Source organism: Rattus norvegicus, chromosome 3 (genome assembly GCF_036323735.1).
Source record: "Rattus norvegicus strain BN/NHsdMcwi chromosome 3, GRCr8, whole genome shotgun sequence".
Taxonomy (NCBI): Eukaryota; Metazoa; Chordata; class Mammalia; order Rodentia; family Muridae; genus Rattus; species Rattus norvegicus.
In genome coordinates this window covers 33,374,896-33,396,733 of record NC_086021.1, presented here as the reverse complement: position 1 = coordinate 33,396,733, position 21,838 = coordinate 33,374,896, and the positions used below count along the sequence as shown (strand labels likewise).

Here is a 21,838-nt window from a genome sequence, read left to right as displayed (position 1 = left end):
AGGGTGTGACGATTATGTGGGACTGAGGGTCACAACACCTGTAAGCTCCTTTCAAAATGGCTTAGCAACACAACATATGTATTTATGACTAGAAATGCCCACAGTGACAGGTTTGTGGGTGGGAAGGTCTTTTACCCTTCTTTTGTATGGGACAGTAGATAGCACTGGTGCCAGCAGGAAGGCACACCACACCGTGCGTGGCAAGGCCTCAGAGGGTGGGTTATTAGTGGCCATTCAGTTTCTTTGTAGCTTTCACGCTGAGCACTGACAATTTTGAGGATCAGAAAGATAAAAGACAGAGTCTCACTGAATGGCCACGGCTTTTGGGGCCTGGATACTTCCTGCTCCCTTCTTACCTCTCCCCATTTTCTCTGCTGTCCTTCCCAGATGCACTGCTGACCGAAAGATCTCTGGGATGTCCGTCCTTCCCAGATGGCGGTTCCTGCAAAGAGAAGAATGGAGGCGTTTGGACAGACGGCCTATGCTGGGGTGGTCTGTCGCCTTAGCACTATGGAGCAGCTGGCCGTGGGAACAAGCTAATGAGGAATGGGGTTAATTACTAGAAACACAGGCCCTCTGGAGAACAACACCTGCCTTTGGAGGGGGAGGTGCCATTCCTTCTACTGTCTAAGGCCTGCCAGCAGGGGTGGAGACACTGTATCCACTCCCTGAAGTCAGAGTGCTGAGTATCTGCACACCTCTCCTTCACTCTCTTCAACAAGCTACCACCATGCCTCCATTCCCCGCAGAAACTGACTGCCAGGATATCCAATGGCAGAGTAGACTTGAACTCTTAGGAGGCTATCTGCCCCCCAAGCTTATATCTTTAACCACTACACCCAAACTTCCCCGACTTCTTACACAGTATTCACAGTCTTCAGGGCTATGACCCTTAACCAGTGACAGGCCAGTTCAGAAGTCCAGATGCCTAAACTCCGAATGTAACCTGTCTTGGGCAGACTTGCTGCCTCTGTACCCACTGACAACACACGTCTACAGTGTTTCTGGGCTGTCCTGGAAGTGGTGGTGAAGAAAAAGGCCTTGTGAATCCTGGGACTGTCACCAGAGACAGCACAGTGGGGCTGGCACTGCAGGGCAGAGAAGGCCGTGGGGCCTGGGCATTGACTCCCTGAGTTTGGTGCTACTAGTGACACAGGTCACCAGTGGGTGGGGAGCTGGTTCAACTATCACAAACAGGACCAAATCCCACTGGAGGGAAGCTTACGCTGTGTTGATGTCTGGGGGGGGGCGGTGGCTGCCTTGACATAGACATTGAAAAGCCCTAAGGAATCATGGCATGACTATTCATGGGATGGCCATGATGTGCAGTCTGGGCTTGCCAGGGCGGTGATTTCTTGTCCATGATGACCTGACCTCACCCCTAGAACTTCTCATTCAATCTCCTGGGGACAGTGACCTCTGACTTCATCTCCCAAAGGAACTTCTCATTCAGTCTCACATGAAGGTGACGTCTGAAATCTCTCAATTTGCCCGTTTTGCTAAAGCCAAATTTGGAAAGCTGCCTGCTCAATAGAAGGTTTGCAATGTGAGGCCACCATCTGGGCAGTGGCATAATCCAGGCATGGACCTCCAGAACCCAGCAAGGAGCCTGCTCTCAGGAGGGACAAGTGTGGATATCCAGCAGGGCTCCCATCACTGGCCTTGCTTCCTTGGGAGTAGCTGAGGGCAGCAGGGCATGCTGGGAAAAACTGAAGGGCAGGAGTGAAAAGCATCTCTTGGACAAGGGGATCAGCACTGAGGGATGAATGGGAAGAAATTCCAGGGAGCAGCTGGGGCTGGGCCAGTGGTTTCTAGGAGACTCATCAGCTAGGTTCTGAGAAATGCCACACTCACTGAAGCAAAAGCAGGGCAGACCTTGACCTGGAAGCCATGTCCTCTCCCACAGGACAGGTTGGCTTCCAGCAGGCCTACAGGGGCTCAGCCAATAGAAGCAGCTACAAGGGAAGCGACTTTGAGGGGGACAGTGGCCAGCCCATGCACAAGGCCACCCAGTGAGGTTACTTACTCCTCCAGAGGGAGCTAGCTCCTCGCTGGTCTGGCCAGAGGAGTACAGATTGACATATTCACCCCCACCAGCTTCCTCACTGCTGGCGTTTTCACTCTGGGGGAGACAGGGTAAGAGGAGAGAAAATGGGCCAGGCCCGAGAGCTACCTCAGTTTTCCCTGGGAAGTGCTTCCCCAGTGCAGAGGGCAAAGCTACTCTCACCACCTCTTGCTTCTGGCTAGCCAGGCCAAGTCTCCTGCTGGAACTTCTTCAGAGTGTTTAGAGACATTCTGGAAACTCCCAGAAAGCTGTTCCACCTGTAGTAGGGCCTGTAGGGGTCCCCAGTTTGTAAAACGGCCTGCAGAGGTCCCTAACCTGTAGCCAGGCCTGCAGAGGTCTCCAGGGCAGAGGACAAGAAGCAACATACTTGACAGCTCAAGATGTGGGAAATGTGTCTGAATGTCAGATGCTCTTTGTCCTCTACCTGTCTCCACTGCTCTGTAATGCAGCTCCTCCCTATGCATTAAGCCCTACAAGCAACCTTACTTTGGTTTCTTCCACTCCACAAGAGTCTAGACCTCTCCACAGACACACAACAGAAAGCTCATATGTTTTCTACCTTATTTTTGTGACATTTATTGTTCTAAATGGTCACTAGTCCAATTCCCAGTGTGATAGGAATTCTATACAAAAGATTTGGTTTTTGTTCTACAAACAGGTGGATCAATCAGAACTACATTTGAGGTCCCCCTAAGTGCCAATCTATTCATGCTTCCAGTGGCCTCAAACCAGCAGCAGACTGGGCTGCTGGAGGGAGGACAAGGCCCTCTGTGGGAGGTAGCATTGTTTTCTAAAACCCTGCAGTTCTCACCGAGTCAGTGAAAGAGGTTTCGGAAGGAAGGCGGACAGGGTTCCCATGAAAGCTGCTGTCCTGAGAAGACGAGAGAGGCCCGTCCACGGTGCTGGGAGGCGGACTGCTTACGGTGGGCACCGCTAAGTCCGAGCTCTGGGACGCGTGGACAGGTGGGAAATGTGGAGAGGAAGAGGAGGTAGGCGGAAGGAAAGGTTGGACGGAGGCTTGGTGGTGAGGCATGAAGTCCTGGGAGTAAGACCTAAACACAGATTTGTACTGCAGAACCGAGGCAGAAAACACACAAACAAGAGCGTGGGAAGGAGAAAACAGACAAGAGAAAAGGTGGTTAGGTCAACTGAGGCTCAGCGTGGTTGGTGTGTCCTATCTTTCCTAACAGGGGCTGCTGGCCATGACAGACAACCCCCTTAGACTCCCATGACTATGCTGCTTCCAGAAAGGGACCTGTAGGCTGACAGACAGTCCAAGGACGGGACACCCTTCCCACTCTCCATGCTGATCACCAATCACAGGAGCCTTTGACGTGGAAAGGATTGGATCCTCTACCAACCCACCTCTCAGGAGCCTCAGGGCTGAACTCTAAGTCACTGGCATTTATTCATTTGGAATCTTCTGGACAACTCTGGTGCAGCCCTTCCTTAAAAGACAAACATACCGTCTTTTAAGCTTATCAAATGTACCTCAGGCCCTTTTAGAAAAGGGCAGGAGCCTCAAAAGTGACTAGAGGAGTTTTAGCGTCTCCCTTTCCCTTCCAGCTTTTTTTTTTTTTTTTTTAATGTAGTGACTTTACCATCCTTCTAATGTCACCCCAGAGCCACAGGCATGATTCCTCCTATTTCTCATTTGACAGAAAAGTCAGATGGCAGACTGAGAGGTGTCCCTGAGTCTTCATAGCTTCTGAGACCCAAGAAGTATGCTCCAAGCCCCCAAACTGAGAGATGTTTGATGCCATCATGCCTGCTAGAGGTCTGACAGCATACGGCTAACCACCACAGATCCTGGGAGGGCAGTTAGGAGGGAGGCACACTTGGTATTCCTGCCGTCTGCATGTGCCTATCATAAGGTGCCAACCGAAACACACACTCGGTTCACTTTTCTGGGTATAGGAGTTTCAGAACCCACGGAAATAAGAAAAAGGAAGGAGAAATGAAGTTTTAAACTGAATGGAGATGTTAGCGTTTGAATCAGAAATGCCCCCCAGCATAGGCGTCTGTACTGATCACGTGTTGTCCAGTTGCCCGCACAGTTGAGGATTCGGTGGGGCCTCACCCGCCGTCGGAGGTGCCTCATCCTCTCTAATCTGGGTCAGCTGTGAGTCTCAACGCAGGCTGCAGATCCCCTGACTTCCCTTTCCCCATCCAGGGCATCTATACCTTGTTACTTTTCCACCTGTGTGACTTTGGACAAGTTCTTGCGGATGAGTGCCCTTATCTTTAAATGGGGTGAGCCGGTTGTGGTGGTGTACACTAGTAAGATTTCCTAAAGGAGCTGGCGGTAGGAAGATCACTAGTTTGAGGCTAGCTTTGGTTACACAGTTATTGTGCCAGGCCTGGTGGCACAAATCTTTACTCCCAGCACTCAGGAGGCAGAGGTAGGTGGATTCTGGTGTTTCAGGTCAGTCTGCTCTACACAGTGAGTTTCAGGTCAACCAGGGCTACACAGGAAACAGTCTCTCAAAAGACAGCCCACACCCAAGGGGGGTGAAAAGGACACTAATTCCCTCAGAGAGCAGTTGTAGCCAGTCAGTGTGACACTGTCCTGCCAGCCTTCAGCATGGCTCCCGTAAGAGACCCATACCCGACACCAGCTCACTAGCTGTCCTCTACCCTGTAAGAGCAGAGAGGTTTTCTTCACAGGAGGTAGTACAGATGGCTGGATGAAGAGATGCTTAAAAAAATTTACTAGGATTAAAAAAACTTAAAAATTCATGCACTTAATTATCTGTGTGTATAATTATGACCATACTACTGTGCACTACTGGAGGTCGGAATTGGTTCTCTTCTTGTGGGTCCCGGGGATGCAACTCAGGTTATCAGCCTTGCCCCTTTACCTGCTGGGCCATCTTGTTTTCTGAGGGGGAGGGATGGGGAGACATGATCTCACTATATAGTCTTCAATGGTCTAGAATTCACAGAGATCTGCCTGCCTCTGCCTCCTGAGTGCTGGGACTAAAGGTGTGGGGCACCATGCTTGGTTACACTGAGCTAGCTTGTTAGCCACCAGTGTAATTTTCTTTTTGAAACAGGGTCAGGGTATGTAGCCCAGGATGGCCTCAAATCTATAACCTTGTCTCAGTCTCCTGAGGATGGCTGTGTACCACTACACTGGATATTGGTTTTACTTACTTACCTAAATATTTATCTTAAATAATTTCATGGTTTTTGTGAGTTTTTTTGGTTTTTGAGATTTTATTTTATATGTATGAGTGTTTACCTGCAGAGGCTGGAGGAGGGTGTTAGAGCCCCTGTGACTGGAGTTATGGACAGTTGTGAGCCACCATGTGGCATGTTCATGTTTACAAGAACAACACGTGTTCTTTCTTTCTCTCTCTTTTTTTTAATAGTGTAGAATAGAGTGTATTTAGGGCATGGGAAGGGGAGTTGGGAAGGGGAGGAGGGAGAGAAGGGGAGGGGTGAGGGGAGAAGAGGAGAGAGAGGAGGTGGGCCAAGAACTCATGGAGGGGAGAAGAAAGGAGAAAGGGAGAGGGGAGGGGAGGGAGGAGAGAGAAGGGGAGAGAGGGAGGGGGAGGGAAGAGAGGAAAGAGAAGGGGACAGAGGGAGGGGGAGGGGAGAGGAGAGAGAGAGAAAGGGGTCAGGAAGAGAAGGGCAAAGAGTAAGAGAGTACAAGTGTTCTTGACTGCTGAGCCACCGCTCCAGCTGCTGGTTTAACTTTTGAGAAGGGATGCTTTGATATGTTGCTCATATGGGCTGATGGGAGTCACACATTGTCTGATTAAGGTGTGCAGTGATCTGCTAGGCCTGGAACGGCAGCACCTCAGCTGTGAGTGGGGATGAGTCAACGGACAGGAAGAGGCTAGAGCAGTGTGGGTGTGGGACAAAGGGGCCTGGGTGCTCCCTTCCCTTCCAGGCCCTGCTCTTAGCCTCTGCAGGCACTGTAGTTACACAGTCAGGCTGGGACAAGAGCCAAGCTTGAGAAGCACCTTTCCAAGGGCAGGAGGTGCCAGGGAAGGCTCCCCAATCACCACAGAGCACGGCTGGCCCTGGGCTGCTCTGGGTGATCTGGGGTGGGGGCTGTTTCCACAGGCCCTGGCTCTGTTAGCCCTTCAGGATCATGCTCATCCCCAGGGTTGGGGGAAGGGCACAGATGGTCATCGCATAGCCACTAGCCCCACAGCAGCCTGGAGTCTATTTCTGGATCTGGGGAGTGTTTGGTTTTGTTTTTGAGATCCCTGTGCAGAAGGAATTTGTATTTATAGCCTGAGAGGTGCTGTTTGGGTTGGCGAGTCTGGGGAAGGGGTACAGTGGTGCCAGAGTAAGTGAGCACCAGGAGGCAGGCTGGTTCCAGCGTCAGGCCAGCATCTGCCAGGGACACTGGAAAGCCTGGGCAGTAATGCTCAGAGTGCTGCGGTGGGTCATCTCATTACCTGTGCTGTTGGGGGATGGCACAGAGTGGGCTGTGTCACTTGGATCTGAGAAGGTGGCTCTGCCCATCTGTCCTGACCTGATGGGGCTGGGTCCTCAGCCGAGCACTACTGTCCTGACCTGATGGGGCTGGGTCCTCAGCAGAGCACTACTGTCCTGACCTGATGGGCTGGGTTCTCAGCAGAGCACTACTGTCCTGACCTGACTGGGGTGGGTCCTCAGCAGAGCACTACTGTCCTGACCTGATGGGCTGGGTCCTCAGCAGAGCACTACTGTCCTGACCTGATGGGCTGGGTCCTCAGCAGAGCACTACTGTCCTGACCTGATGGGCTGGGTCCTCGGCCGAGCACCACTGTCCTGACCTGATGGGCTGGGTCCTCGGCCGAGCACTACTGTGATGCTGGGCAGGCTGAGTCAGGTAGGGATGACAGAGAGCAGAGTCCTGACTGAGCTGGGAAAGACGGAAGCAGAGCTGGCTCTTCTGAAAAGATATGCTAATTTTTGGAATAAAAAAGATAGCGAAGGGCTGGAGAGATGGCTCAGTGGTTAAGAGCACCAACTGATCTTCCAGAGGCCCTGAGTTCAATTCCCAGCAACCACTTGGTGGCTCACAACCATCTGTAATGGGATCTGATGCCCTCTTCTGGTATGCATGAAGACAGTGATAGTGTACCAACATACATAAAATAAATAAACCTTAAAAAACAAAAAAGACAATGAAGGCTGATAGGCAACCTGATTGCTTGAAGCTAATTCATTAAAGGCAGAGCCGCCTGATGCTGGCCAAGCTCCAGTGAGACTTTCCCTCTGTTAGTCCTGGCACAAAGCTGTCGGGGTGGGGTCTGTGCTGCCTGGGCAGGGGTCGGGGGTGGATCAGGAGGAGGCCTGAACTCAGTACTGAGGGATCTGATCCATCCTGCAGCTCCCAGTTGGAGGACAGCAAACGGTGTGCTCTGACAGTGAGGGAAGCCTCCAGAGACAGGTCATCCCTGCACTGAGCAAGCTCAGGATAGCTAGGTTTTGGGTGCTCTTAGAAATATGCATATGAGCTGGGTAGTGTAGTGGGTGGCCCATGCCTTTAGTCCCAGGACTTAGGAGGAAGGGACAGGCAGACCTCTTGAGTTCCAGGCCAGCCTGGTCTACAGAATGAGTTGCTGGACAGCCAGGGCTACACAGAGAAACCCTGTCTCAAAAAACAAACATTAAAAAGAAAGAAAGAAAAAAAAAAAAAGAAATATGGATAAGCCACTTTACCACTGCTTTTCCAAAGGCCACTAACACAGTCACAGGAAGCCATTTTCATGACCAAGAGTCTTCACTTGGACCCTCCCTAGGTGCTGTGCTGAGTACTTGCCCTGCCTTTAGCAGGGTGGCCAGAGCAGCAGGCTAGGTACAGAGTGAAGCTTCAAAGCTCCCAAGAGTCGCCTGAGGAGACTGCTATGGTCCTTTGGAGTTGGGAAGTGACCATGTCAGGCAGGGAGGTGCTGGGTAACACTGCTCCCCTCATCCCATTTACCAATGCCCATGCTGGGGCTGTCTTATCCAGGGGCAGCTCTCCTGTTTGAGGCTCTTTTGCTAATTATAGGAACTACATTTTGCAAATGACAAAGCCAACGGTAGATTCAGAGGCTGATGCTATGAGCTTCCAGTCATGAGATCTGTCACAGGCCACTGGTCTTTTTTCCTGGCAGGGAGAGGCACTTCTGCAGGTCACCTGAGAGTGACACAAGCATTACCAAGAAGAGTGACACTGTCATCACTCCATATCCAAACAACCTCTAGCTGGTAAAACACACTTCTTGGTGCATTTAATTTGAAAAACTATTTGAAAACTCTGGAAACAAGGACATAAAAGAACAGAATTGTTTTGCCCATGTGAGTTCTGGGTAAGTGGTCTGAGTGTAAAAACAGACAAAGCCACTCCTGACACTATGGCTCAGATACCTGCCCCTGAAAATCCTTTCTTCTGCCACAGTGCATCTCAGGGTGCTCTGTGTGTCATCAGAGGACAACGTGAACGGCGTGGCTCTAAGAACAGCACAATACAGACAAGAAGAGCTGCGCTCGGCTCAGCAATGGTGGAGCTGTTCTCATGGGCCTGAAGCTTTGGCAACCGATGGCCTCTAGCTTATCTTAGAACTCTTCTTAGATCTGGTAGCTACCTTCAGCGATCCTTGACAATATGAAGGAAGGACACACACACACACACACACACACACACACACACACACACACACACACACGCGCGCGCACGCACCTCCAAGGCCAGCAAAGAGGCAGCTCTGATCAGCTACATTGGATCTCAGTTATTTATTTGGCCACAGAATAGCTCATGAAGGCCAACTTAATGGTGTAATCTTTATGACAGATTTGGGTTCTAACCCTGGCTCTGGCTTGACATTAGGAGCAGATGACTTAGCTTCTTTGCCTTGGTGTCTCCATGTCCTGGGTGGGAACAATACTCTATCATAGACCTGTAAGAAAGGTCCTGGACAGGTGTCAGGGTAGAAAGGCAAGAGCCATCTGTGGAGCAGTGCCCTTGGGGATCCTGTCACCACATGGCCCTCCTGGAAGCCGGACTCTGGTGTCAGGTGGAACAGGTGCTAGAGCAACATTCTTATGTCTTGGCTGGTCCCAGAGCCCTGATGTGCTAAAATGTTGGGGCACAGAGAGAGGACAACAGCAAGACTAGAATTCTAGTGGAGTATGTGTGTGGCTATTTCAAAAGCACAGTTTGTGAAGGCTCAAAGGCAAGCCCTAGTCCACTCACTCGTCCCCAGCATGGTGAAGCAGCCTTATCCTGCCCCTACCTTTCCTGAGCTGGGAATGTATACACTGGGGCTCTCCTTCGGGGGAGAAGCATGGGAGGAGTGCTGGTGTATGGGGTAAATCCACCCTTCGAGGAGGCTTTACAGTGAGGTGTAGAGCGGGGTCTAGTTTGTCTGTGCACTCAGGCAGCGCAGGCCTGCAGTACCTGGGCTTTCCCTAAGGACAGAAAAGCATAAGGTGAGTTACTGCAGGGCCCATGGCTTATTTCTAGGGCTGGCTGGGGCCTCAAAAGACCATGTGGGTGTTGTCCTGGAGCTGCAGGGATGGAAGTAGGGCACTGGTGGAGCAAAGCAGGCCATGACTGAGGCAGCAGAGGAGAGAAACATGCCAGCTCCAGGTGAAAGGCTTTGCCACAGTGCAAGGACCCTGGGGCTCTGTGGACGATGAACATGGGGCACACAGGGTGTTCATGGAGCCATGCGCAGACCAGAGAAGAAACGGTAAGTAAGGTGAGTCAGGAGTGGGTACGCACTCACCACCTGCTACACACGGGCTTGGAACTCAGAGCCTGGTGTTAGACAGACGTCTGCATAAACGGTTAGGGACCCTGGGACATGTGCTGCCAACCTCCAGGCAGTAGACAGACTGCTTATAAAGTAGGGTTTCACAAAACAAGTACTTCCTCCCCCGGAAGGGAAACCCTCCTGATGTTAACTGACAATGCAAGAGACCTTTCACGGAAACCCAGGAAGCCTGGCAAGCCCAGGGAACAAGCCAGCAGGGAAGTGACCCTAGCAACACCCATCTGGTCCTGGGTCATTGGGCCTTACTCCCCACCCCCACTCCACATCCTTTCCTTTCCTGTGTGTGATTTAGCTTTGCTTAGGCCAAGAAAATGGTATAGACAAAATGGTATAGACCAAGTGAAGGCTGGAGTGGCAACAAGCTGCCTGAGCCTGTCTTCATGACCCATCATGCGCACACCTTTCTTGCCCACCCTACTACCCTAATTCTCTCCCTCCCTGGTTCCTGTTTGGTTTTTAGAGGTGGTATACCCACGGTGTCTGTGGTAGCTTTTGGGTGAATTTTCAGGGGTAGTTCATGTCCATAGACATGGGCATATTGGTGGAGTTAAGGAGCCAGCCCTACATATCAGGAGGAGGCTCTGGCTATATCTCTGGCCATAGCATAGAAGCCAAATGTTTACATGAGGCCTAGGTCTTCTGAAGGACACACGTCTGATGCCTCCACGCCTGGATCTAGCAGCTCAGAGAAAGACAGGACTGTCTGAGCTCAGAATGCGACAGCAGCTGCTGTACAGCCCTTTTTAAAACACTGGGGTCCAGGGTGACATACACTTAGCTTTCTTTTGAGGGGGGCAGGGTGAGGGATTCAAGACAGGGTTTCTCTGTGTAGCCCTGGGTGTTCTAGAACTTGCTCTGCAGACCATGCTGGCTTGAACTCAGAGAGCCTCCTGCCTCTGCCTCTGGAGTATTGGGATTAAAGGCATACATCACTACAACCTGGCCATGTTTAACTTTCATATTTCAAAAATTTTGTTTTAAATCATGAGCATCATTCTGGGTAGGTATTTAAGCATAACCTCTCAGAGTGAAACCAGCCAGCTATATTACTTATCCAGAACTGGATGAGAAAGAAACCAGTTCACAGTCTAGCATCCCAGCAGGCCTCTCGGTGGCAGCATTTGGAGTGGTTGCTAATAAAGAAAGGAGGCAAGACAGTCTGGGGGATGGGAGAGGCGACTCTCTACTGCCCATTCCACAGTATACACAGGGACTGACCATCCTTGCGGTTACCAAGAGTCTGAATGCTGTCACTATTGCACAAGGGCAAGGTACATACGGACCCAACTCACATTGTTCAGGACAGAGAAGAGACTTGCAATGGGATGGCTGGGACACAGGTGTAGGGAAAGCTGGAAGCAAGGTGGGCAGTTCCAGAGCTGAGTGACAGTAAGGACACCCTAAGCAGCTCACAGGGTGGCAGAGCCTGGAAAGCCATGGGGGAGGGGGGAGAGTCTAGGGCAGGAAGAAGTACCTGCATCTGAAGGCTCAAGTAGCTTGGCAGCTTGGGGCAGGCAGGGGAGGTACTTCTCACACATGGACACAGCAGGTGTGTGGCGAGATGAGGCTACCATTAGGAGGGTCAGGCCTCAGCAAAGGCTACTCCTGGCTTCTTATCTTTCTTTCTTTAGTCTCCCCCTCAATTTTTTCAGTACCAAGCAAGTTTAAATGACCCCGAAGACACAATTTTCTTGGTTGGTGTTCAAGTCATCAGGAGCGAAATGCACACCAGGAAAACAGTTTTAGGCAGACTGTAGCCTTTCTAAGGACCAACTCCCAGACTCAACCAATACCAAGGGTCCCACTGGACAAAGAAAGGCTAGGACCTGCTTTCCCTGGGTATGGCCCTGAGGACACCTGGGACAGCTGGAACTGCACTCCATTGGACCTGTGACACATCCCAGTGCTCCTGCTCTAAATGGCTCTTCAGAATGGCTCCTGGCCACTATCCCTGAGGCAAGGCCCTGGCTTTGAAACATGTTTGCCTGTCTTTCTTTGTCTTTTGTCTTTCAGACCCAATTGTCTTTTAAGCTACCTACTGACCAACTTCTCACCCCCAAGTCTTTCTGCTGTGTGCCCTGGTGTCACTTATACCTTGATTTAACCCAGTCTCTCAGCTTATCTGACTCTTGACTGAACTGTGAGCTGCTCCCACAGAGTCACCCACTCTCATCCTTGTAGCTACCCACACCTGCTTTGATCGCATGGTGGAACCCCATGTCTAAGCTCCTCTTAGAATTACCCAGGGACTGTGTAGAGCTAGCAGGACACTAAATCACCCGGCGGGCTTTGCCCTCTCACTGACACCCACTCTAAGCATTTAAGCTGTTGTCATGGTTCCTGAGCCTCTTCCCTTCATTGAAATGACATATCCCTTTAGTGTGGGCCCTTGGGCTCTTTCCTGGAGCTGGAGCTAAGAATACAGAGTCACAAATGTAAGATGCCTCAATATTCCACAACAGTGACACACTCAGACCCAAACCTAAGAAAATGCCCTTGTCTGCAATTCTGTAGCAAAGAGGCCAGCTTGTCATCCACAGTCCTCTGCTAACAGCTCAGTGTGTGTGTGTGTGTGTGTGTGTGTGTGTGTGTGTGTGTGTGTGTGAAAGAGAGAGAGAGAGAGAGAGAGAGAGAGAGAGAGAGAGATAGATAGAAAGAGAGAGAGAATAGTCAAGGACCAGGATTGTCTAAAACCAAGCTCCGCACGGTCTCTGGAGGGGGCTTGCTAGAGGTGCCTTCTGGGGAAGGCAGGGTGTCCTTGTGGTAGGGTAGAGGTGACTCAGCCTGTCCCATGTACCCAGCACTGCTGAGCACCATGAGAAGGGAGGCTCCATACTACAGGGTAGTCCTGAAGGCCTGGGCATCGGGCTGCAAACCCCAGGCAAAGGTAGAGAGCAGACAAAAAACAAAGCGGGAGCCTGGGCAGGTTTTAAGGTCACCCATTCAAGCTTCTCTTGGGAGCTGAGGAGTGGGTGGCTGAAGTGATCTGCCCTACTCCCGAGCACAGGCTGAGAAGCAGGACACACAAAGCCAGAACTCAAGAAGGACACTGACAGCTTCTCCACTCCCTATGTGCATGATGCTTCATGTGGTTTGATATGGTCCTCTCAATCACAATGTGGCCTCAAGAAGACTCTGAGGGCCAGGGAGGAGTCAATACTTGAGCTCAAGCTGCTTTCAAGAGAGTGAACTTGGCTCCATTCTTCCCCCTGAGCCTCAACTGAGATCACAGGAGTAAAGGTGGCTGCTTTGGCTCTGGGGTACATGCAGTCTTCAGAAAGCCAGGCCTCCTTGTGTGTCACCACTGAGCTGTCTACAGGCTGGTCTAGTGTTCGTCACATTGTCCCAAGTCAGTCCTCCCCTTAGGAGCAGGGTCCCCTTCCCCTTCCCCCCAAACTGTGATCTGTGTGATCCTACTGAGTGGCTTCCATGTGTTGACCCTGAGTCAGGGCACCTGACACTTCTCCATTTGTTGTCTTGAAACCCTGCCAGCTGCTACAAGAACAAGCCTAGACCAGCCTGACAGTGGTGACAAACTAGCCCAACTGTCCTAGCTCCCAAGATGTCTGCCTGGACAGATTCACACACCATCCCCTAACTTGAGTCCTGAGCAAAGACAAAGGGTTACTGCTCTAAGCCACAGGCTCTGGGGTGGCTGTTTAACAGCATGAGGTAAGCATACCTGCTCCTCTCTGCCCTGCTTCCTATATGGACTGTTCCCTCTTCAGTCTAGACACAGGGCCCTGGGAGAGTAGAACACAACAGAAGAAAAGGCTGCGCTCTGTACCCTGTCGTACTCCAGGCAGGACAGCCCACACCTCCACTCCCAAATCCCTAACCACAGTCCCCAAGGCCCAGGGAAGCAAGTATCCAGATTCTTTCTGCAGACAGACAGGCAGGGTCTGCGGAAGGACAGACTGGTAACAGTGGCGGCGGCGGTGGCAGCAGCAGCAGCGTCCAGGAGCACAGGCCTCAAGCATAGACTGCACAAGTTTCCAAGAGAGGAAGAGCAGGGGTAACTCACCGAGGGCACAGGCAAGCTGCCGTGCCGGTTGAGAAAGGAGTTAGACACGGATACACTGAGGCCCTGAGCGGCACTGCCGTCCTCGGGGGTGAAGGCCACTTTAGTTTGCTGGACACAGTGGGAGACAGAGAAGGAAGAAGCAGCATAGGAGGCCTGCTGGGCAGAGGGCGAAATAGAAGGCAGGGAGGAGGAGAAAGCAGAGAATGGTCAGCACAGGTATACGGCTGTGGAGTCTAACTAAGACCGCTCAGGGCTCAGGGGTATCTCACAGGGATGGCTGCCTGAATGAGAGGCCTTATGGGAGGCTGTAATGCCAACCTTCAGAGGACAAGTGGGCTAAAGTCGCACAGACTTGGGCTTGTGTGGTCATTCTGGATTCAGAGCTCAGACCCCAGGCAGTCTACCTGTGCTTGAATCTGGGCTCCATTAGAGACCACCTACTGGCCTTGGGCATTTCTTAGAGAGCTTGGTGGTCAGGGTCCTGGAAATTGTGGGGAACTCTCGACACTGGGAGAGGATTAAATGAAGTGCCATGCATAGAGCACTGTGAGTCTTGCCTATTACTGTATGTGCACAGCCCCTGCATTTGTGTGCTGGAGAGAGGACACAACTAGCAGCTAGCACAGCCTGTCCTGTGGTTGGTCAGGCTCACCTGGAGCTGATCTCCAGGACTTTGCGTAGCTGTGGCTTGGGGATATGTTCTTCTAGTTCCCAGCCACTCTTTATGGACAGTGGGGATATCAGAACTGTGGGGAGGACTGTGTGTACCTGAACCTGACTGGGGAGGTCCCTAACTGGCTGATCTCTCTCCACACTGCTGCATGGTGGGTGGGACAGGCTGCCTCACGTTATATGCTTTGAATGGTTCTGTTCCACATTCTTGTGAGGAATCTGCCTCCAGCTGTCCAGAATCTATGGACCTCTCACTATAGAGATGCCCAGGGAAACTGACAGGTCACGGAGGAGCAACCTCAGTAAGGAGTGGTCAGCACTAGTCCCTTGGGCCTGCATGTCTACCCAGAAAGATGACCTTCTGGGAAGCAGCTGCAGTGGTTTACATCCCATGTATCCCATGTATCCCATGTATCACAGACAGGGCTGGGACCCCAGGTTCCTGGATCTCAGCTCAACCTTTCATCTCTAGAAGAGGCTGCCCCAGTCAGCCGAGCTTCTCTGCAGAAGCAAATGCCTGCTTAGTTAGCTGGCTAAGCCTACACAGGCTGAACAGCTCAGAAGCCTGAGGCAATGCTAAGTCCCAGGCACTACAAGGTAAACAGGGCTCACTTCTTCACAGTGCACAGAAAAGGGCTTAGCTTAACCACACGCCTCTTTTCTTGCCAGAGACCAGATTGGCCAGCAAGATAGCAAAGCAGCCCACACAGCTCTGCGAAGGGTAAGACCGGGACTCCCCTCTGCAGTTTGGCTGGCCCAGAGAATCTGACCTTGAACCCACCCAATGTATAGAGCAGATTGGAGCACCAGTAGGTCCAGTGCTCTGCCACCCCCTGGTGAGTGGGACAGCTGTGCATGATCCATTGCAGAGGCTGCAAAGGCCGCTGCTGGGTTTATAGCACAAAGTGGCTCTGTCTAAAGCTATCCTGCTTCAGTGGAATTTGTTCCCATGGGGCCATTGCTGGCCATGGATGGGATGGAAGTCACTCCATACAGTTAGGCCCATTATGGAAGTTAAGCACACAGATGTCTGCACACAGACAGTGCTCTGTGCTTTGATTGAGTCCCTCCTGTCTATGAGGTCTATGTTAGAGCCACAGAAGAAAGGGAAGGCATAAGAGACTGTCAGCAGGGAAATCAAACATTCTGAGTGTAAGCCTGTCCCAGTTACACACAGGCTGTTCTGCAGGAGGCCCTTTGTACCCAGGGTGGGGAGATGGCAGTGTGGGGGACAGGCTGCTGGTGAGTATCTGGGAAGGAAGTGGAGGCACCAAGTGACTTGAACATACCTAAGTCTAGGGTTCCACTGTGGATGAAAAGCAGGTTCAATCTTGGCCCAGAAGGACCACTCTAGTCTGCAACAGTGCCAAGGACACAGATAGGGAACTACTTACCAGCTGCCGCTGCTTGGGGGGCAAAGCGGGTGGAGGGGCCAGCTCCTGCGTGGAGTCACTACCACAGAAGGAGTCGCTGAAGCCATAGACCTCCATGAGCATCTTGTTCTTCTGCTGGTAGATGTGCTCACTCTGCGGTGTCTGGTAGAACATGGAGGGCTGTGGCTCTGAGTAGTCCTCCAGCAGTTGCATGTAGGCCAGCACTGTGGAAAGAGGGGGCTGCTGTTCTCTCACCGGTGTGGAGCCCACAGAGCTGTTCCCACCAAGCTTTCATACTCTGCGGTGGGGTGGGGGTTTGAGGAGCAGAAATGATACTCTGGGTGCTACTACAAAGGAGGACATGAGCCATCACCCAGCTGGTCACACTTTTAGAACCCTCCTGTGCATGGCGGGCTCTGGATGTGAGGACTGCACATCCAATCCCTGTAACCGATATCCCTCTCTGCCAGGGCAGGCTATTGACATTGGGGGAGGTTGTGAATATGGGAAATTTCTGTACTTTCCGTTCAATGTTGTTGTGAGCCTAAAATGGCTCTACAAACATAAGGTTCTGTTAAAGAAAGCACGAGGGGCACTGTGCTCCCTTCCTGCACAGGTGTGGGGGTTTCCACGCTCAGCAGCACCTGAGGCTCTGTTCAGCTTCTGCCTGCCCTTGGGCTTAGCCTCGTCTGCATTATTTTGGACCAAGTAATGACCACACATAGGGCTCCTGATTTTCCCAAGTCTTACCTTTGACCTACTGTGCCTGGGTCTGGGCCGCAGCCTTCTTGTGGCTCCCCTCCTGTCTCTCCCTAAAGCTTGTATCTAGCAGCCTGTGGGTCTTTACTTACTGTTTGCTGAGGAAGTGGTACTGTACATGTAGGCAAGGGCACAGATGCTGGAAGAACACAGGACCAGCAAGGTGGATCCTCTGCCTTATACGGTGAGGTTCATTGGGTCAACAGAATACACACACACACACACACACACACACACACACACACACACACACACACACACACACACAGAGTATAGTAGCCCCACAGAGAAAGAAAAAGTGTGGTGGCTGTAGAGTGCAGCTTTAGACTATGGAGGGATGACATGAGGAAGGGAAAGGAGCTTCTACCCCAGCCCATAGGTATACAAAGGCTCAAGACTGGGAAAAGTAAAAGGTTGGGCAGAGCCCAGCATGCAGGCATCAGGGAAGGAAGGCTGGGCTGCATTCCAGAGAGGCCGCACACAGCAGGCTTCATTCTGAGCACCAGGAACCTCACAGCAGGGCTCCATCCACTTGGGCGTTGTGCAGGCCTGACCCACATCACACAGTAGCTTGAGATGTCTCTTAAGTCTGTTCAGTGATGGCAGGAATCTAAGGGACTATAGTGGGAGACAGTGATGTGGAACAGGGCCTTACATATAGATGGAGCAGGATTAACTACTGCCTTTGCTGTAAGGGCTGAAGCTATAGCAGGGGAGGACCTATGTCTGATTCCACGAACATCTGTAGAATGGCTGAATGAGACACGTTTCCAGCAAGTATCTCTAGGGACTTGTTAGCTCACTGTTTCTGTCTGGAGAGACACAGGCCAGGCCAGCAAGAAGGACAGAGGGTGAGGGAGAAAGTACACGAATGCTAACTGATCCATCTGCTCCACCCCTGCTACCAGCATCCCCTTGCACAAGGAGGCTAAGCTGATATCTCCCAGGTAAGCTGTCAGTCACAACCTGTCTGCCTGAGGCCAGCCTCTTTGCCTCAGCAGGGTGGCAGTCAACAACAGCAGGGTCCTCACATGCCTGGGGAGTTGAGAAGCCAGAGGATCAAAGCTCAGCTGCCACACATCATGACCTCATCCTAAGGTTGGCGGGGCACCTCTCCACACAGCAGGTGCAGGGCCAGCAGCCTCTTGTGGTCAGAACAGAGGTTCCTGAGTACCCTGGGCCTCGCTGTCCATGGAGCTAGAGGGTCCAGAGCATTATGCCTAGGGGCGTGAATGCTGCCCTAAGAGCAGAGGGAAGTCAATGCTGGCCTTCCATCCATCTCTTCCCTAGGCACTGGAACCGCTCTACATACAGGGAAGGCTGGTAGAGTTGGCCCTTTCATGCCTAGTTAGGACTGAGTATCAGTTCACTCATTGAGAGAGCAAAAATGAGAGCATGAAGACTAGGAGCCTGGGCTCAGGACCAAAGGACCTATGACAATGTGTGACAGACACAGGGACAGCAGCCTTCAGCATCTTCCAGGCAGAAACCTTCTCCTCAGGTCACACCACAAGTGCCAGGAGCCCACTGGTTAGAAGGCAGAGGAAGCCAGCCTGAGTCAGAGAGTGCACTCCTCCCTGGCACCCCCCTGTCAGACCTAAAGTGTTGACAAAGGTGCTCTTTTGGCAGGTCCTCCTTGTGTTTTTGCTGAAAGGAAGGTGGTCACGTTTATTGCACAGAATACAGAACTTGTTGGCTCTGCTGTGCATTGATAGAACATGGCTGCGCTCGCCATGGCTGAACATGGAAGGGAAGTGCTCCCACTGCCCCTCAAACCCCGCAGTAATGCTGCTGTGTCCCTGTCTAGGGGTGACCCCAGTCCCACCACTGGCTTTCTAGAAGGACCTTGTCTGCCTGTACCGTCAAGTCAAGCTGGTCTCCCCAGGCCTTTAGAACCTCCTGATGCTGAGGCCTGCCAGCTACACACAAAAGAACAGCAGTGAGGCTCGCCCTCACAGGACTTTCCCTTCCATATTGGGCAGTGACTCGGATGCCAGCAGCCAGCCAAGCTGAGAACGTTTGGTTGCACACACTTCTTCAGACATGGGCTCTGGGGAGATGAGTACCCTACAGTGTTCAGTACTCCCACGAGCTACTCTTAGCAAGAAGTGATGTTGGGGCACCCTAGAGAGGACAGACTATGACCTCAGAACTGCCATGTATGAACTGCTTTAGAGGTGCTTTACACCTCCTTTCCTCCAAATAACTTCTGTGTAGCTCCTGTCAGGGTCACACATGGAACTCTCCCATGGTCCTCTCAGGGAGTAAAGGCAGACTCTGGACCAGGACTGAGCTCAGGGTCTTGAAGGACTTGAAGCTCAGCTTCAAGTTTGGGGCTCATTCACTGAACAGAGAAAGATGACCCCTTCATAGGGAGCGGGGGAGGAAGACCTTTGTTGAAAACACAGTAGGTCTTAAGGACAGAAGGCAAAGCTTCCTCCTGGGCTTGGGTGTGTGGTCAGACCTGGGCAGACTCAAACGCGTATGAACCCATACTGCCTCTCACCTGCTGCTCTGAGGCCTGGCCTGGAAAACTAACTACATAAGCTTCTGCTCAGAGCCATCACCTTGAACCCTTGGTTGTCCTAAGGAATCTGCAAGAGAAGGTGCTCTAGTCACAGCTGGACAGGATAGAGCTTCAGTCACTTCCCCTGCCACAAAACACCCCATTTTCAGCTACTTGAGACTTGAGAGGAACAGAAGCCTTGCTCTCTGTCTGCCATCAAACTGTCTGCAGGCTTTGCTCGAGGGCTTTGGGCCACTCCTGTTCTAGGAGGTTCAAGCAGGAGGCTTCCCTACCATCTGGTATAGTTTGACAGGCAGAATCCTGTTCCTCGCCCTAATCTGTAGGACTCCTTTGCCGAGAAAGCAAGCGGGTGCCCCCAATGCTAATATTGCTCTGGTCAAGTGGGTGGGAAGGAGAAGCCCAGAAAGATCTGTTCCCAACTGCTGAGTGTTCTCTCCACAGAGCGTAATCTGTAGTGATCCAGCTTACAGGATACATGGAACGACATCATTAGTTAGGAGACCAGCCCTCTCTGTAGCTCGGGGCCACCCCAGCAAGGCTGTCACAACACGATGAGATATCTTGGGTGTCAGGGCTGTGGGATGGCTCTGCTGGGTCTAATGAAGCAGGCCTTCTTTGGGAGTAGGAAGCCCTTATTAAGGGATTGAAATGCAATATTTAGTTTTAGGTCTAGGGTAAGGGGACAGTTGGGTTGGGTGGCTGATGTGGTCACACACAACAAAATGGTGACATCTGGATTGCCAGGGGAAATCTGAGATCAGAGTTAGTGAGGTGAGGGAGAGGGCGGGGCAGTGTGGCCTGCAAGTTTCCCAGTGGAGCAGCTGGGGAGGGGAGACAAAAGATGGAATGTCCAGAATGTTACTTAGTAATGCTATGGCAAACTTACAGCTGGACACTGTCCAAAATACCAACATTCCGCCTTCCAGATCCACCCAGTCTAACAACGGCTATCTATTAAAGCATCTAGTCCAAGGGCTAACCATAGGACTCCAGCACGAAAGCTCTGATCTAGATCACTGTGAGCATGCTATCCACATTGGGATATCCCTCCGAGGGCTAGACAGGCTCTGGTTAGACACAAAGGTCTATTTCCTGTGCATGCTGCAGCACTGCCGTGACGCTCGGGTGCCTTTACCACTGTTTAGGTCTGAATGCCATGTTACTAAGTACTCAGGCCAAAATGGTCAGTGGGTTGCATTTATAGAGGACAGACACCTGGAAGTATCAGGCCTGCGATTTCAAAGCCCACAGAGGAGAAGTGAGCTAATTAGACCTTCGAGGACCATGAGTAATGATAGTATTGGGCCCCTAGACACATCCACACGTGTACCTAGGATCCTATCCTATATGAAAGACAGAGGTCATGAAGCCATTTTGGTCTCAGGTGTGGGCTAAGCGAAACACAGCACTGTGAGGGCTATAGAATGTGCTTACAGAGAGCGCAGGGACTTACTGTGTTTGTTTTTCTTCTCTGGTAGAGGAGGTGGCTTTTCTGGGTCACCGGCTGACTCAGGAACACTGAAATCACCCACAAACTCAACAGGGGTGGAAGAAGCTCCCTGCTGAAAGGGCAGGATAGCAGCAAAGGGCGGGTAGGACACAGGCTGGGCTGGGTTCTGCAGATCATCTTCTGAGATGTTGTCATACTGTGAGGGGTGTCGCTCATAGGACACCCTGCAGCCAGAGCTGTCCGTGGTCTGGGAGACTGCGCTCCTACGCTTCTTCTCAGGAAGGGCAGGTGGAGTATCTGTCTGCTGTCCATCCTGCTGGAGACAGCTGCCCAGAGGCAGCTGGAAAGAGTAGCCAACAAATGGGGGCCCAGACTCCCCCATGGACTCCGGCAGTGGGCTGAGGTTACAGGCTGCCTGTGGAGGGGTCTGGTCTGCATTGGAGAGGTCTTGCTGGAGGAATTCATAGTCGGGGTCATAGTGATCTGCAAACCACACAGGAAACACGCATTAGCCCTAAGCCTCCAAAGCCACCACCCTACCCGCTCTGCTCCATCTCCCTCACACAAGGCATGCTTTATGTTTGACCTCTCCTGTGGGCTTCTCCCTAACTGGACAGTTTTTATCTGGCATGAAATATAGACATTAAGGAGGTAGTGAGATAGGGCGCGCACGCACGCACGCATGCACGCACTAGACTATGACTGACTGACTGACTGTGTCTGTCTCTCTCTCGGTCTTTGTCTCTCTCTCTGTGTGTGTCTGTGTGTCTGTCTGTCTGGTGGGTCTGGAGATGGAACCCAGGGCTTTGTGCATGTACTCTACCACCAAGCTATAGGCTCAGCATCGTTCTACATTTTACAATTTGGTTCCTTAAAAAGGAAAAGATACATGACAAAAGATGGCAGTGATCATGAAAATTAAAGCCAGAGCTGACGTCACAGTTTTTACTTCGATGCATTTTCTTTTTTTCGGAGCTGGGGACCGAACCCATTGATGCATTTTCTTAAAAATTCTTAAAATTTTCTTTTTTTTCTCTAGAACCCTATCTTCACTTTTTTGTTTGTTTTTGAGACATGGTGTCACTACATAGTCCTGGCTGGCTTGAAATTCTCTGTAGACCAGGCTGGCCTAGAACTCACAAACCCTCCTGCCTCTGCCTCCCATCTGCTTTACCACACCTAAGAAAACAGCATGCTCTTGG

At 51.6% G+C, this 21,838-nt stretch overlaps 1 protein-coding gene across 30 annotated transcripts in view; it reads right to left on the bottom strand.

Annotated features, from left to right (window-relative positions):
* Rapgef1 (Rap guanine nucleotide exchange factor 1) overlaps window positions 1–21,838 on the bottom strand; it is a 117,909-nt gene that overhangs the window by 17,386 nt on the left and 78,685 nt on the right. For 10 of the 30 annotated variants that reach the window (XM_039106160.2, XM_063284486.1, XM_039106164.2 and 7 more), the window contains 6 exons: window positions 20,640–21,119; window positions 15,922–16,124; window positions 13,856–14,011; window positions 2,877–3,134; window positions 2,027–2,122; window positions 357–442 (listed from right to left, as the gene is read on the bottom strand). In XM_039106160.2, coding sequence (XP_038962088.1) covers window positions 357–442; window positions 2,027–2,122; window positions 2,877–3,134; window positions 13,856–14,011; window positions 15,922–16,124; window positions 20,640–21,119 — 1,279 coding nt within the window. The remainder of the gene's footprint in view (window positions 1–356; window positions 443–2,026; window positions 2,123–2,876; window positions 3,135–13,855; window positions 14,012–15,921; window positions 16,125–20,639; window positions 21,120–21,838) is intronic. The other 20 variants (XM_063284494.1, XM_063284495.1, XM_039106168.2 and 17 more) reach the window with 8 other exon arrangements.